We start from the raw sequence: 16,479 nt of genomic DNA, 5'->3' as shown, positions 1-16,479 counted from the left end.
CAAAATGGCCACCATTTGAAATCTACATTTGCGCTTATCTGACCTAAACTTCACTTCCCTGTTGTTTCCATTCTGTGGACTGTTACATGAAGAATAGATATTTTTATATTCCAATTAAATTTAAGGTAATACTAGCACTGTGTTTGCCATCCAGACTGGTCCTACTGCAAGAGGATAGTGATGACCACATCAGTGGATTTTATACTTTCCCTCATTAAATAATATTTGGTGCAGGTGATGACCTAATCAATACCTCATTAAGTAAAATGAGATGTGTTGGAATCCCAGCACAGACACTGGAATGAAATGGCTGCCGTACACAGAGATGCTGATTTAAGAAAAGATTTAAGTGGTCTCTTATTTCTTTCCTCCCAAAACATACATTTGGACACCAGAATCGAGTCAATAGCAGCATTAGACCCAAAGATAATCGAAAATGTAGATTTCAAACAACGGCCATTTTGAAATCCAATATCGCGGCTCATTGGTACAAAATATGCGATGCAGATTGTTACCATTGGATTCCTTGCCCCCCAAAACATACATTTAGACACCAGAATCGAGTCAATAGCAGCATTAGACCCAAAGATAATCGAAAATGTAGATTTCAAATGGTGGCCATTTTGAATTCCAATATGGCAGACATGAAGGGAGAATTCCGAGTGGCTCAATATCTGAAAATGTTCGCCATATATCAATGTACATTTGTGCCAAATTTGATGCTTGTATCACAAAATGCACAATCCTTTTGAATATTCGAGCTAAACCGCCCCACTACTGTTGCTGGTAACAGTCTGGATGGTCGTTTTTCTCTTTGGTTTGGAACACACGACGCCCATTTCTTTCAACAAAGACCTGGATTAGGAAGCACAGCACCGACCTAGCCCCCCTCTACATCAACAACGTTTATGTGGAGAGGCTCCACACCTTCCGGTTTCTCGGTGTCCTCATCTCCGCCGACATCTCCTGGTTAGCAAACATTACAGCAGTCATTAAGAAGGCTCAGCAGCGGCTACACTTCCTGAGAGTCCTCAGGAAGTATAACTTAAGCTCCAACCTGCTGCTGACCTTCTACCGCTCATCCATCGAGAGCCTGCTGACGTACTGTATTACAGTATGGTACGGCAGCTGCACTGCTGTAGACAGGGAGAAGCTCCAGAGGGTAGTTAAGGCAGCACAGAAGATCATTGGCTGCCCTCTCCCCTCCCTGATGGACATTTACACCTCCCGCTGCCTTAGCAGAGCTAAGAATATTATCAAGGACAGCTCCCACCCTGGCTTTGATCTGTTCGACCTGTTGCCCTCAGGGAGGCGCTACAGGTGCATCAGGACAAAGACAAATCGATTAAAAAACAGCTTCTTTCCAAAAGCCATAACCGCCCTGAACTCGGATATGCTCTGACTTTATAGTCTATTTATTTTACTATTTTACTAACTTATAATGTGCTTTATAAGGTGACTCTCTATGCAATACTTTTATAATGTGCAATACCTCACTCCATAATGTGAAACGCAACACATTCACCTCAGGACTGTGCACCTTACACACAACACATACACCTCAGGACTGTGCACCTTACCTTACCTTGCAATACTTCATCTCATCTCATCTCATTATCTCTAGCTGCTTTATCCTTCTACAGGGTCGCAGGCAAGCTGGAGCCTATCCCAGCTGACTACGGGCGAAAGGCGGGGTACACCCTGGACAAGTCGCCAGGTCATCACAGGGCTGACACATAGACACAGACAACCATTCACACTCACATTCACACCTACGCTCAATTTAGAGTCACCAGTTAACCTAACCTGCATGTCTTTGGACTGTGGGGGAAACCGGAGCACCCGGAGGAAACCCACGCGGACACGGGGGCAATACTTCATAATGTGTAATATTTTATCTTATAATGTGACTCTCTCGTGCAATAATTTATCATGTGACTGTCTCTGTGCAATACTTTATATGTGCAATACCTCACTCCATAATGTGTAACACAACACATACACCTCAGACTGTGCACCTTACCCCCTTACACCCCCCCTTTTTTTTCTCCCCCCTTCCTCTCTCTCTCTCTCTCTCTCCACACTGTTTGCACTGTTATTGGAGATGCTTTAATCTCATTGTACATGTGTATAGTGACAATAAAGGCATTCTATTCTAATTCTATTCTATTCTATTACTGATTTGTCTGACCACAATACAAATTTCCACTGTGTGATGGTCCATTCCAGATGCCTCCAAGCCAAGAGAATTTGATGGCGCTTCTGGACACAGTTAATATAAGGCTTCCTTTTTGCACAGTAAAGTTTTAACTGGTATTTGTAGATGCAACTTCGCATGGCAGTGCTTTGCAAAGGTTTGCCAAAGTTGATGCAGTGCTGTCTGAAGGATTGAAGAAGATCACAGGTGTTCAGCTTAGGCTTGTGCCCTTGCCCTTTACGCACTGAAATTCCTCCAGGTTCCTTAAATCGTTTCATGACATCATGCACCACATCAGATGAAATATCCAAATCCCCTCCTATTTTTCTTTGAGGAAGATTTCAATAATGCTCTCACACATTTGTTGACAAACTGGCAATCCTTGGTCCGTGTCTCTGCTCCTCAAAGACTAGGTCTTTCCTGGATACTGATTTTGTACCAAATCATGATTTCAATCACCTCTTCCACATCACATCATTATTTAATTGTTTTACCTCATTACTAGCCCTAAATTGCCCCCAGCCCAACTTTTTTTGCAATGTGTTGCAGGTCTGAAATGCAGGGAGGGCTATATTAACAAATGGAATTAAGTTGACCAGACAAAATATGAAATATCACTGCTTCCTTTTTGTGTTTGCATTTTCCATACTCAACTTTTTCTGATTTGGGGTTGTAGGTTTAATAATGACAACAAATATGGTTTATTGTAAAATTTATAATTGGAAATACAAGATTAATTTGATTATATTCAAGATATTTCCACTTACACTAAGATGTCATTTTTTGCTGTGTGGTCTCCAGATTCAGATTTAAAAAAAAAAAAACTGCTGTGTTTAGTTTATGCTTCATGAGATTGCCAGATTAAAAAAAAAAAAAAATGTTTTTTGAGTAGAAGTATCCAAGATGGAGTTTTTTCATTAGAATCTAGACCACAGTCTTTAAACATAAGCACTTGCCTTTACACCTGAATAAAAGGAAAGAAAAAGGGAAAGGTGTTTGTCATTGCTGTCAACTGAAATACAAATTTGACAAAAATTGCAAGATACAATTCAAAAAAAGATTACATAAGATAAAGAGCTAATCTGTTAGAAGTCCAGTATATTGACTGAATATTGATAGTTGTAATTATTACATTAAATCAATGCAAATTAATTTAACAATATGACTCCCGTCTTCATTATTTGGCAGCTTATAAAATAGCACTTGATCCAGCACATGTGCACCAACAGCTTATTGTGTCCACAATTCACCAGACTCAAATGGCATTCTATAGTTTTGTTAAATAAAGTGTTTGCTTCCCAAAACCATGTTAGCATGACATTGTGTGGCAAAATCTCACAAATGATTTCTACGGTAATTTGTTGCGAGAGAAAGCATAAAATATGTGACGCCTCACCGAATCCAGGGACACATGTTGGCCGAAACGAATTCGAGATAATCGCAAAAGAAGCATTTTTTTTTCGAAATTTGTGATTTTTGTTTTTTTCCATCATCATGTGCAAGTTGAGATCTTGAAGAATGCAATCAGTATGTCAGATAATAGATTGCTTTGTTGGAAAAGCATACATTTTTTGTTGCAAATTGTCTCGTTTTTGTCAGGACTGTAGCCTGCTGGGGGGTGTGGGTAAATTACCATATGGGCCATTCACATGATGATTTAAGTCTTTTGTTTTTTTTTTCATGAATCAGCTGTATGATGCGAGTTGAGCTCGTGGCTACTTAAGCTGCATACAGGCATGTAATTTCACTATGGAATGCGCAAGCTAAACAGAGCGCAGAGGAGCTGAAACACCGCGAAGCAAACAGACACACGGTATTTACATCGGAGATAACCATTTCTAGCAAAAAAAAAAAAAACGCAACCTCGTTTTCCAGATTGAATGGAATACTTGAATGATCAGATGATACACGGACCGTTCTAGGATTACATTCCATCGGAGGCATTGGTGTGTGCAAGGCACCGTTTCTCTTTCTGATGTGGTAAGTTTATTAATCTAAGGCTGTGTGGTTATTTTGCATGTAACGGGGAGTGTTGTGGTTTGGTTAAACCTAGGTCACAACCGGACGTACGATTTTTTGGCCGTGCGATTTTTGGCGTTTCCCAAATCGCTGCGTTTTTTTTTTTTGTTCACGGAGAAAGACGCGCGTTGGCCGTAAGTTTGTCTTGCAACCTCAAAAAAACGTAAGCGCCCGTAGAGTTTGTTTGACATGACAAAGAACCTCTGCGGCCGGTCTGCGGCTCGAAAATCAGCACGTCACACGCGCGCTCTCGTGCGTTTCATGCGCGCCCTCCGTGCGTTTCTTGCGTTTTTTGCATGTAGACCGGCCGTAGGAGCACATACGGCCGGTTGTGACCGAGGCTTTACATGAAACTAGTGTTGTGTTAGTTGTGTCATCATTGTGCTATCTTTCTTTCTTACGGTGTGAGTAATTTTTCAACCACAAAACGTTAAAGTATACTTTAGGACTTATTTTTGTACTTCATAATTGTTTTGGGCATACTTTGCATGGAAGGAAAATTGACGTGGTGATCTTTGTTTACATGAAAGTAGCATTGTGCTAGCTAGTAGGGGGTAGAGCTTTCCTTAATGTCATGAAAATGAGCACCATTGTGTGCCCGCCCTGCACCCAGAGTAGCTGAGATGGAAAACTTTGAGGGCGATTTTCTCCCTTTTCTGTTTTAAGAAGTATACACTTTCAAAAGGCCACACATTCTTCAAATATTGTCAGATCTCCACATGGAAGGCATCATTGGAAAGCTTAGAAACTGTACTTTCTGAATCTGTCAATAACTCAAAATGCCCCCTGGCAGACATGTGTCCCTGGATTCTGTTTTCTGACACAAATCATCATGTAGCACATGGGTTAAAAAGCAGAAACTACAAAAATCATGTTACTAATGTTATGTTAAAAGGTTACTGGAGAACTGCTCAGATTTCAATGCCCGTAGAAACTCTTTACACACAGCAGCCCCTTGCTCCTACCCTCGACTCTGCATTTCAACGTGGAAACAAGCAGCAAGTCGGAATCATGGTATGAGAATATAGAATGGGAACCTGTGTACCAGGCTTTCCTTCAGCCCCGACTCCTCCTTGAGGACCTGGAAATCCCTGAAATATCAAAACAAAACAAATCGAACATTCTGACATTTTGCCATTAAGGCTCTGTTATTGTCTGTGTAAAAATGTAATCTCACCGGAGGTCCAGGCATTCCATTGTGACCTCTTTGCCCTGTACGACCCTGACGTAGAGGCACATGGCAATCAGTCAGGCAACCATAAAACAGCACTTTAAATATATATATATATATATATATATATATATATATATATATATATATATATATATATATTTTACGCTGATCATCAATTCTCAGTTTTGAGATGGTTAAAAACAGATTGAAAAATAGTGCTGTCCTACCCTTGGTCCCCTCGGTCCTGGCTTTCCTTGACGACCCTCGGGTCCCCTGTTGCCCTTTATGACAAATATTTTAAATTCAAATGAAATAATTAGAAAATACATTAAAAACACTAACAATCTTTTATTTGTTGTGCCTTTCGAAATTCTTATCAATATTTCCAAGGCACATTTCAATGACTCTTCTGCTTGCACGTGCATGAACTGGACCTCTTCAGGTAATGCAAGCGTATTTGTAATATCAGTGTTAATTATCCATTATTAAAGTGTCAACTTGAAAATTAAAGTGGTGTAAAAAAATGACCATTCGCTCAAGGTCGAAAGCACATTTAATTTAACATTTCTACACAAGGAACGATTTACTATCTTTCCTTGACCCAGTGCAACATTTCATATATGCATGTGGGGGGAAAAAAAAACAGAATTACGGAGGCGTCGTGGCTCAGGTGGATAAGGCGCCATACCATATATCCGGGGACCCGGGTTCGATTCCGACCTGAGGTCATTTCCCGATCGCTCCCCGTCTCTCTCTCTCCCACTCATTTCCTGTCCTGTCTCTACACTGTCCTATCCAATAAAGGTAAAAAAAATCTTTAAAAAAAACAGAATTATGTAATAAAAGTAACAAAGGGTGTGATTTCTCTATTGGGTTCTCACAGAGGTAATTTCACCTTTCAGGTAAGGTCTACTCTGTTATTATTGGCATTATTACTGTTATAAGAATGAGTATAAAGTGTTTAATTAAAAAGCATATCAACAAAACTAGGCTGTAAGAAAATGAACAGGAGTTGTGTCAGATATTGTACAAATATGCGTACTGTATTTGTGTACAAATTGGATGTAATTGCAGGTTTACTGAAAAACTTGAAGCAGACAAAAAAAAACCAACAACAAAAACTAGAAGTGTACAGGTAAGACAAATTAGCAAACAGACTCGACAAGGCAAGGATAGAACCATTAAGCAAATGGAGCAGCGTCACACCGGGATAACGGTACAGAGAGGAAGCAGGCTTAGGAACTTCACAAGATAATACTAGAAGCGATGAGTGAAATGAGTGAAAGTTTGTGTTTTCTATTTTTGGAGCTGACAACTTAAGGTTAGTAAAATACTGTTTTATCCATTTGCACTAGCAGGGGACCCAGGAAGCATTAATGAGTTAACATTTTCAGACTACAATAAGGGAAAAAAGTTGTGTCCTTTTTGCACTGTTTCAACCACATCATTTTATAAAAAACTTTGGTAAGCTAAACAGCAAAAAACAAAAAAACAAACAACCCCCCAAAAACAAAAAAAACAAACAAACAAAAAAAGTGTTAACCAGCTGGTATGAAAACAAAGCCCCTGTACTGAAAAACAGGAAGGTACACTATGTGGTGGCTATTTTACCGAATTATAGCCTACTCATGTCATTCGAAGCAAGTCTATATAGATTTAGGCATATAATTATGGAAAAGATTTGAGGTGAGGTTATTTGTATGCTACGTTAGTCCTATAGTTGCACTGCAGAACGAACAAACAAACAAACCCCAACCAAACCAAAAAACCCCAAACCCTGAACATGTTGACTGATCGGCATATTTGGTGTAGGTTAAAAACTGTATACAGTGGGGCAAAAAAGTATTTAGTCAGCCACCAATTGTGCAAGTTCTCCCACTTAAAAAGATGAGAGAGGCCTGTAATTTTCATCATAGGTACACTTCAACTATGAGAGACAGAATGGGGGGAAAGAATCCAGGAAATCACATTGTAGGATTTTTAATGAATTAATTGGTAAATTCCTCGGTAAAATAAGTATTTGGTCACCTACAAACAAGCAAGATTTCTGGCTCTCACAGACCTGTAACTTCTTCTTTAAGAGGCTCCTCTGTCCTCCACTCGTTACCTGTATTAATGGCACCTGTTTGAACTCGTTATCAGTATAAAAGACACCTGTCCACAACCTCAAACAGTCACACTCCAAACTCCACTATGGCCAAGACCAAAGAGCTGTCAAAGGACACCAGAAACAAAATTGTAGACCTGCACCAGGCTGGGAAGACTGAATCCGCAATAGGTAAGCAGCTTGGTGTGAAGAAATCAACTATGGGAGCAATTATTAGAAAATGGAAGACATACAAGACCACTGATAATCTCCTTCGATCTGGGGCTCCACGCAAGATCTCACCCCGTGGGGTCAAAATGGTCACAAGAACGGTGAGCAAAAATCCCAGAACCCCACGGGGGGACCTAGTGAATGACCTGCAGAGAGCTGGGACCAAAGTAACAAAGGCTACCATCAGTGACGCACTATGCCGCCAGGGACTCAAATCCTGCAGTGCCAGATGTGTCCCCCTGCTTAAGCCAGTACATGTCCAGGCCCGTCTGAAGAGGATTGGGAGAATGTCGTATGGTCAGATGAAACCAAAATAGAACTTTTTGGTAAAAACTCAACTTGTCATGTTTGGAGGAGAAAGAATGCTGAGTTGCATCCAAAGAACACCACACCTACTGTGAAGCATGGGGTGGAAACATCATGCTTTGGGGCTGTTTTTCTGCAAAGGGACCAGAACGACTGATCCGTGTAAAGGAAAGAATGAATGGGCCATGTATCGTGAGATTTTGAGTGAAAACTTCCTTCCATCAGCAAGGGCATTGAAGATGAAACGTGGCTGGGTCTTTCAGCATGACAATGATCCCAAACACACCGCCCAGGCAACGAAGGAGTGGCTTCGTAAGAAGCAATTCAAGGTCCTGGAGTGGCCTAGCCGGTCTCCAGATCTCAACCCCATAGAAAATCTTTGGAGGGAGTTGAAAGTCCGTGTTGCCCAGCGACAGCCCCAAAACATCACTGCTCTAGAGGAGATCTGCATGGAGGAATGGGCCAAAATACCAGCAACAGTGTGTGAAAATCTTGTGAAGACTTACAGAAAACGTTTGACCTCTGTCATTGCCAACAAAGGGTATATAACAAAGTACTGAGATGAACTTTTGTTATTGACCAAATACTTATTTTCCACCATAATTTGCAAATAAATTATTTAAAAATCAGACAATGTGATTTTCTGGATTTTTTTTTCTCATTTTGTCTCTCATAGTTGAAGTGTACCTATGATGAAAATTACAGGCCTCTCTCATCTTTTTAAGTGGGAGAACTTGCACAAATGGTGACTGACTAAATACTTTTTTGCCCCACTGTATATCTGATTGGTTACTGCCAAGAATACAGTAAAACAACAGGGACATCAACAATGAAATTATAACAGCATTGTAGACATCTGACCTTTGGCCCCTCCTTTCCTGATTTGCCATGTGGACCCACCTCTCCATCGTCTCCCTAAGAGAGAGAGAGAGAGAGAGAGAGAAATAATAGTGTTCAAATGAGAGAGAATCAAAAGCGATAAATAAAATAATGCTGAAAAATAATGTGCTACAATATAGATCCCATACATGTCAACCTATATGGAATGTCCGTATTTTATACGGATTTGATTCAATAAACGTAGTATACGGGCGTATAAATAAAGTTATACGGATTCTTTAAAAAAACTTCAATATTTATTTAGAGCTATAATCAATTCCCACGACAGCCAGTAAAGAATCTTATGAAATCGCGCGTTATCTTGTGGTAGCGAGACTTCGTTCCACTTTTGATCATGCGCACACCGCATTGCGAGAATCCCGCCAACCCGGAAGTCATAGACATATAAACATAGACGCTGCCTTCTGCGTAGAATCATACGTCATCCTCGCCGCTAAATTGGATGTGGCAAAGTGGCGATTCTGAGAATAAAGATGCCTCATTCATGTGCTGCGTTTAACTACCAACAGGTTTACCATCCAAACGAGATCACATGGGATTACCTTTCACAGGTGAGACTGGAAAAATACTTTTCATTGTATTTGGTCATTATAACAATTTTACGAACAGATTTTTCTGACTTTGTGACTAATATGAAGTCTCGCGCATAATAGCCGCTCGGTGAAACCTGTCTCCAAACAACGAAGTATTTCCTTCGTATCTACGCTGATAACACTTTGTGTTTTTGTCAAACACTGGAGCTTTGTATTCATTCTGAAGGTTTATTGTTATTAATATTGAATAAAAAGTAACTGGGATATATCATTGTTAATTATCATTCAAATTTTAGGTAAATTATTTTAATTTGCATCTTATACGGATTTTATAAGGGAAATATGGATTTTGGAGGTTGGTTATACAGGTTTGATTGACCAAAGGTTGACATGTATGAGATCCATTAACTGTGATTTTTTTTGAAGATATAAAAAACATTAAAAACAAAACAAAACACAACTTGTACTGTACCTGTATCCCTCTTCGTCCAGGTTGACCTTTGACCCCTGGAAAACCTGGAAAACCAGTGGGTCCCTGTTCACCCTGAGAACCCTGTATCCCTGGGTCTCCTTTAGTACCCTGGGTGAGAAAAAAGGAGAACAGACAGAATGTCTTCATCGCATCTTAACTACGTAATGTCTTTCACATCACATGATTCCCTAAAAATATGTATTTCGGATCACAGGACAGTTTACATTTTAAGCAGTATACTACTGAGTAAACAATAAAAAATATTCTATTTGAAATAGCACTTACTTTGTCACCTTTTGGTCCGGCTTCTCCCTGGTCTCCCTCAGGTCCCCTCTTACCCTGCTCAGCATATCAAAAATATGTAAACAACATGATATCTTCCTATACAAGTCATATAAAATAAAAAAAAAAAAACCTACAAAGCATTAAAAGAATGTATGGCTTTTTTCTAACGATAGAAAAAAATTCATGTGGCAGTTGCTATGAGTAGACATGCACATAATGCTAAAACTGAATGACAAAATGTTTTCAAACTCTCTAAAGCTTAAAAAAACCCTAATAATCATGTCGGGGGGGGGGTTAAAATGAAGATGTACTTACTCTGACACCTATAAATCCTTTTGGACCCTGTGTTCCTAATGCACCCTGAGACAAAATGACAATGTTTGATCATACGAAATGTGGATGCTTGACTGCATTATGATAAAGAAAAACAAAGTACATGCTTAGAGAAACCTGCTTAGATAAATGAAGGTTAGTGTGTGAGCGTAGCATTTTAATGATCCAAAAATGCTTGATTTGAAGTTAAATCATCAAAATCCATACTGATATCATCAAAAATGAGCAAGTCCATTGTAAAGTAGTAGACTTTTATTAGTAACAAGAGAAATAACATATGTGGAGCACCTTATATATATCACGGCTCGAAATTCGCGGTGGTCCGGTCGCCCGAGGCGACTTAATTTGTCATTTGGTGGGTAATTCCTGTCACTAGCCAGCCCGACTGGCTAGTTGAAAATAAATATATATGAAGCGAAGATTCAGAACTAAAGCTGCCACATATTAAGCACGTGCCGTGTCTGTGTTCATCGATGTGTTTATCGGCAGGACGGAAACTACCGAAGAATTCCGAATCATATCGTGTATGAGTCAGGCTGTCGTTTTTTTCACTACTGTGCATACATATAACGCATCTCGTTGAATATCGCGGTAATCACATGTAGTATTGGACCAGGTGGGTGGAGCACAGAAGCACGGCAGGCCAGAACTGAGTTCTCAATGAATCATTTATTGCTAGCTTTTCAGCCTTTTATCACTTCCCAGCCACGCGCGCGCACAAACGTGTTCTGGTTGGGGAGAGACAGCTCCCTTTCTCTGCTCTCCTCTCCTTTTAAAGGGCGCGGTCACTGGGGAAGACACACAAACACAGGTTAATCCCCATCAGGTGCAATGATTCCACCACTTACCTTCCCTGACTCCGCCCTCCATTCACAGACCGACGCTTGGCCACGCCCCCGCTGCCACATCACGTTATCAAATTCAATAGATGTGGCCACATTATCGCCCATTTAAACATGTGTTTTTGTTGTTGTTTACATCGACATCTGCCAAAGCTACGCTGCGATGTGGAATTTTCTGAAAGGTGTACAGAAACTGCCAGAGACGGGGACAAAGCGACCTCGGTCTGAAGAGGAGAAAAAGGCCGCTGATAAAGCGTACGAGAAGGAGAAACGACAAAGGACTTATAAGCAAACGTGGGAGCAGGGTAGGCCTTGGCTGCGATACAATTTTTATGGAATAATTAATTTTTTTCAAGTTGATTCCTAGTCAATATGAAGCTCCTAATGCTTTCTCTCTCATGAATGGTTAAATACAGAAAGCATGTTGGACATATTTTGGGTGCTATAGTCATGATAGTAAGTATATTTGTTTTCAATACTCATACACCAAGTTGCCAAGTTTTCCAATATATTATTATTTGTTGATATTATATTATGGTGCTCGGTGTTGTTCTCATTTATGTATTTAACAACAGGATCAAAATACTCGGGTCTTGAAATAAATGCACATTAGTTATGAACAATGGTAACTACTCTCTTTTGCGTTATTTTTGACAGAAGTAAAATTCATACATGAACAAATTTCGGCTAGTTGATTTTCTGTTTGGCGAGTTACTTTGGAAGGTAACTAGCCCGGCTGGCTGGCGAAAAAATATATGAATTTCTAGGCCTGTATATGGTATGATTTAATAATTAATTTAAGAAAGCTTGAGTTTGCCTCCTTCCGTGTTATCTTAATATTATACTCCAATGACGTCACTCCCAGTGTTCACTTCACTCACTCGTGAATATATACTGTACATTCACCACTCGAAGATAAACTTCATATCTTCGTGCAACCGTGTAATATCCTCCATCCATCCATTATCTCTAGCCGCTTTATCCTGTTCTACAGGGTCACAGGCAAGCTGGAGCCTATCCCAGCTGACTACGGGCGAAAGGCGGGGTACACCCTGGACAAGTCGCCAGGTCATCACAGGGCTGACACATAGACAACCATTCACACTCACATTCACACCTACGGTCAATTTAGAGTCACCAGTTAACCTAACCTGCATGTCTTTGGGCTGCGGGGGAAACCGGAGCACCCGGAGGAAACCCACGCGGACACGGGGAGAACATGCAAACTCCACACAGAAAGGCCCTCGAACCCAGAACCTTCTTGCTGTGAGGCGACAGTGCTAACCACTACACCACCGTGCCGCCCTGTAATATCCTCTATTTATTATATTATATCATATTATAAATAAAGGATATTACAGGGCAGCACGGTGGTGTTATATTATATAACAGCCAGTAGAAATGATCTTCAAAGGGCGACTTTTTACTTGTATACTCTGAGTACATTTCAGAACCTGTACTTTTGTACTTTTACTTGAGTAAAATCAGTACTGCAACTTTTATCACAGTCTTTTTTTTATATATAAAACACAAGTACCTGTACTTAAGAAAGAATCTGTGTACTTTTCTGACCTCTGACAATTACTAACAAATGGTTAAATATCTGGTTGTAATAAAATGAGCTGTTCGGAAAGCACGTCTAATCAGTACCCAGTTCTGTGGATTCTCTGGTGGCATGAAACAAAACATTCTGTTTGTGTGGCTTAAAAGAGCATTTCTAGAAGTGATGATTTTACTTTATCTGCACATAAAATCACACGAGCAGGATAATTTATGACAGCTGGTCTGGAACTCAATATCATATCAGTGATACAAATGAAAGCTATCAAAGTTGGATAGAAACCACATGGGGAAATTGTTTTTGTCATTTTTTTTTTTACAGTTTCACCAGATGCCCTTTTATGTATCACAATGTGGCCATCTGCTGGGAAGTCATTTAAGGATGTGTATTCGAGGAACGTCCTCCAACGTTCAACAAAAATTACAGCACAGGTATAGCAATGATGATCAAATGCAATCTCAAAAGGTAACGCGAAAGCCGAGTAATACTTTAAATCCAGAGATTATAACATAGGACGTTTGCACTGTTGCCTCTGGAATGTCTGTTTGTAAACATGAAAGTGAATTAGACATCCTGTTGTACTTACCATGGGGCCCTCCAATCCCGGTGGTCCTCGAAGTCCTGTTGGCCCAGCAGGTCCCTAAAACACAGATATACAGTCTAAATGTACACTATAATAATAAAATCACATAGTAATAATAAATGCATAAAATGTGACATTTTCTTTATTACATACAGTATTGATAGGCAATGTGAATTCCTGTTACACCAATCACCATATTTACAAGTTAAAAACAATATACAAAATTATATTTCTTTTGAAATTAATGGATATGCTATGCTTACAGGAACCCCTTTTGGGCCAGGTATGCCTTCTCTGCCCGGATGACCCTGTGAACATATATCAACACATGTCCTCTGTATATTTGGATTAAGCAAAGCTCAATCTTTTTTTTTTCTTTATTTTGCTGTGGCCCCAACTCTGGTCTCTTGTTTGCGACAGTTGTAGGCATGTTTCAAATATTATGCCATATTCATCTTGTGAATCTAATATATGGCAAACATTACCAGCAAAATTTGTCGCAATTGCAGCTAAATTGTGCTATTTAGAGGTAAGAGCCACCACTTTTATTCAATTCAGTCAATTTCACAGTAAAACTGAACTGCATCCAGACAGTTTTACTCTGAAACTGATTTATTTTTTGATGCCCAATCTTGAGTGCCCAATAGTACAACCCTGATTCCAAAAAAGTTAGGACAAAGTACAAATTGTAAATAAAAACGGAATGCAATAATTTACAAATCTCAAAAACTGATATTGTATTCACAATAGAACATAGACAACATATCAAATGTCGAAAGTGAGACATTTTGAAATTTCATGCCAAATATTGGCTCATTTGAAATTTCATGACAGCAACACATCTCAAAAAAGTTGGGACAGGGGCAATAAGAGGCTGGAAAAGTTAAAAGGTACAAAAAAGGAACAGCTGGAGGACCAAATTACAACTCATTAGGTCAACTGGCAATAGGTCATTAACATGACTGGGTATAAAAAGAGCATCTTGGAGTGGCAGCGGCTCTCAGAAGTAAAGATGGGAAGAGGATCACCAATCCCCCTAATTCTGCACCGACAAATAGTGGAGCAATATCAGAAAGGAGTCAGACAGTGTAAAATTGCAAAGAGTTTGAACATCATATCATCTACAGTACATAATATCATCAAAAGATTCAGAGAATCTGGAAGAATCTCTGTGCGTAAGGGTCAAGGCCGGAAAACCATACTGGGTGCCTGTGATCTTCGGGCCCTTAGACGGCACTGCATCACATACAGGCACGCTTCTGTATTGGAAATCACAAAATGGGCTCAGGAATATTTCCAGAGAACATTATCTGTGAACACAATTCACTGTGCCATCCACCGTTGCCAGCTAAAACTCTATAGTTCAAAGAAGAAGCCGTATCTAAACATGATCCAGAAGCGCAGACGTCTTCTCTGGGCCAAGGCTCATTTAAAATGGACTGTGGCAAAGTGGAAAACTGTTCTGTGGTCAGACGAATCAAAATTTGAAGTTCTTTATGGAAATCAGGGACGCCGTGTCATTCGGACTAAAGAGGAGAAGGACGACCCAAGTTGTTATCAGTGCTCAGTTCAGAAGCCTGCATCTCTGATGGTATGGGGTTGCATTAATGCGTGTGGCATGGGCAGCTTACACATCTGGAAAGACACCATCAATGCTGAAAGGTATATCCAGGTTCTAGAGCAACATATGCTCCCATCCAGACGATGTCTCTTTCAGGGAAGACCTTGCATTTTCCAACATGACAATGCCAAACCACATACTGCATCAATTACAGCATCATGGCTGCGTAGAAGAAGGGTCCGGGTACTGAACTGGCCAGCCTGCAGTCCAGATCTTTCACCCATAGAAAACATTTGGCGCATCATAAAACGGAAGATACGACAAAAAAGACCTAAGACAGTTGAGCAACTAGAATCCTACATTAGACAAGAATGGGTTAACATTCCTATCCCTAAACTTGAGCAACTTGTCTCCTCAGTCCCCAGACGTTTACAGACTGTTGTAAAGAGAAAAGGGGATGTCTCACAGTGGTAAACATGACCTTGTCCCAACTTTTTTGAGATGTGTTGTTGTCATGAAATTTAAAAATCACCTAATTTTTCTCTTTAAATGAGACATTTTATCAGTTTAAACATTTGATATCTCATCTATGTTCTATTCTGAATAAAATATGGAATTTTGGAACTTCCACATCATTGCATTCCATTTTTATTTACAATCTGTACTTTGTCACAACTTTTTTGGCATCAGGGTTGTAATCTCAAGGACAGAGTTTTATAGGACCAGTCAAAAATTTGTACACCCCTACTCATTCATAGGTTTTTCTGTGTTTTGACTATCTTCTCCATTTTAGAACAATACTGAAGACATCAAAACTATGAAATAACACATGGAACACATAGCATTTTGTGGTAAATAAGAAATTGTTAAAAAAAACAACAACAACCAAAATATATATGTTTCATATTTTAGATTCTTCAAAGTAGCCAGCGCTACTTTTACCTTGATGTCGCTTGCACACTATTGGCATTATCTTAACCAGCTTCATGAGGTAGTCACCTGAAATGCTTTTCCATTAACACGTATGCCTCATCAAAAGTCAATTAGCGCAATGTCTTGCCTTCTTAATGTGTCTGAGAACCAAACAGTAAATAATAAAAATACAGTAAATAGCCCTATTCCACACCACAACTGTAGTAATCCATATTATGTCAAGAACCACTCAACTAAGTAAAGAGAAACAACATCCATCATTACATGTCTTTTAATTTAAAAAAAAAGAACAAAAAAACCCCATCGAATTACCGTACAAGGTGTGTCCAAACTCTTGACTGGTATTGTATATGGTATGTTTATTATGACAAAATTAGGAACTCTGTTGAGACATACTTAAAAGTGAGCTGTAATCATTGATTAACTTAGCCATTAACCTGTGGGCATGTTTTCATTAGCAAGG

The 16,479-nt window shown here is 39.6% G+C and overlaps 1 protein-coding gene across 1 annotated transcript in view; it reads right to left on the bottom strand.

Annotated features, from left to right (window-relative positions):
• The window catches only part of si:ch211-196i2.1 (collagen alpha-1(I) chain), a 235,161-nt gene that overhangs the window by 50,799 nt on the left and 167,883 nt on the right, over nt 1-16,479 (bottom strand). Inside the window, exons 22-30 of the mRNA XM_060936612.1 lie at nt 13,786-13,830; nt 13,526-13,579; nt 10,519-10,563; nt 10,204-10,257; nt 9,919-10,026; nt 8,875-8,928; nt 5,618-5,671; nt 5,394-5,438; nt 5,254-5,307 (exon numbers count right to left, since the gene is read on the bottom strand). Coding sequence (XP_060792595.1) covers nt 5,254-5,307; nt 5,394-5,438; nt 5,618-5,671; nt 8,875-8,928; nt 9,919-10,026; nt 10,204-10,257; nt 10,519-10,563; nt 13,526-13,579; nt 13,786-13,830 — 513 coding nt within the window. The remainder of the gene's footprint in view (nt 1-5,253; nt 5,308-5,393; nt 5,439-5,617; nt 5,672-8,874; nt 8,929-9,918; nt 10,027-10,203; nt 10,258-10,518; nt 10,564-13,525; nt 13,580-13,785; nt 13,831-16,479) is intronic.

The sequence above is a fragment of the Neoarius graeffei genome, chromosome 12 (assembly GCF_027579695.1).
Source record: "Neoarius graeffei isolate fNeoGra1 chromosome 12, fNeoGra1.pri, whole genome shotgun sequence".
Lineage (NCBI taxonomy): Eukaryota > Metazoa > Chordata > Actinopteri > Siluriformes > Ariidae > Neoarius > Neoarius graeffei.
This window is presented reverse-complemented; position numbering and strand designations above follow the sequence as displayed.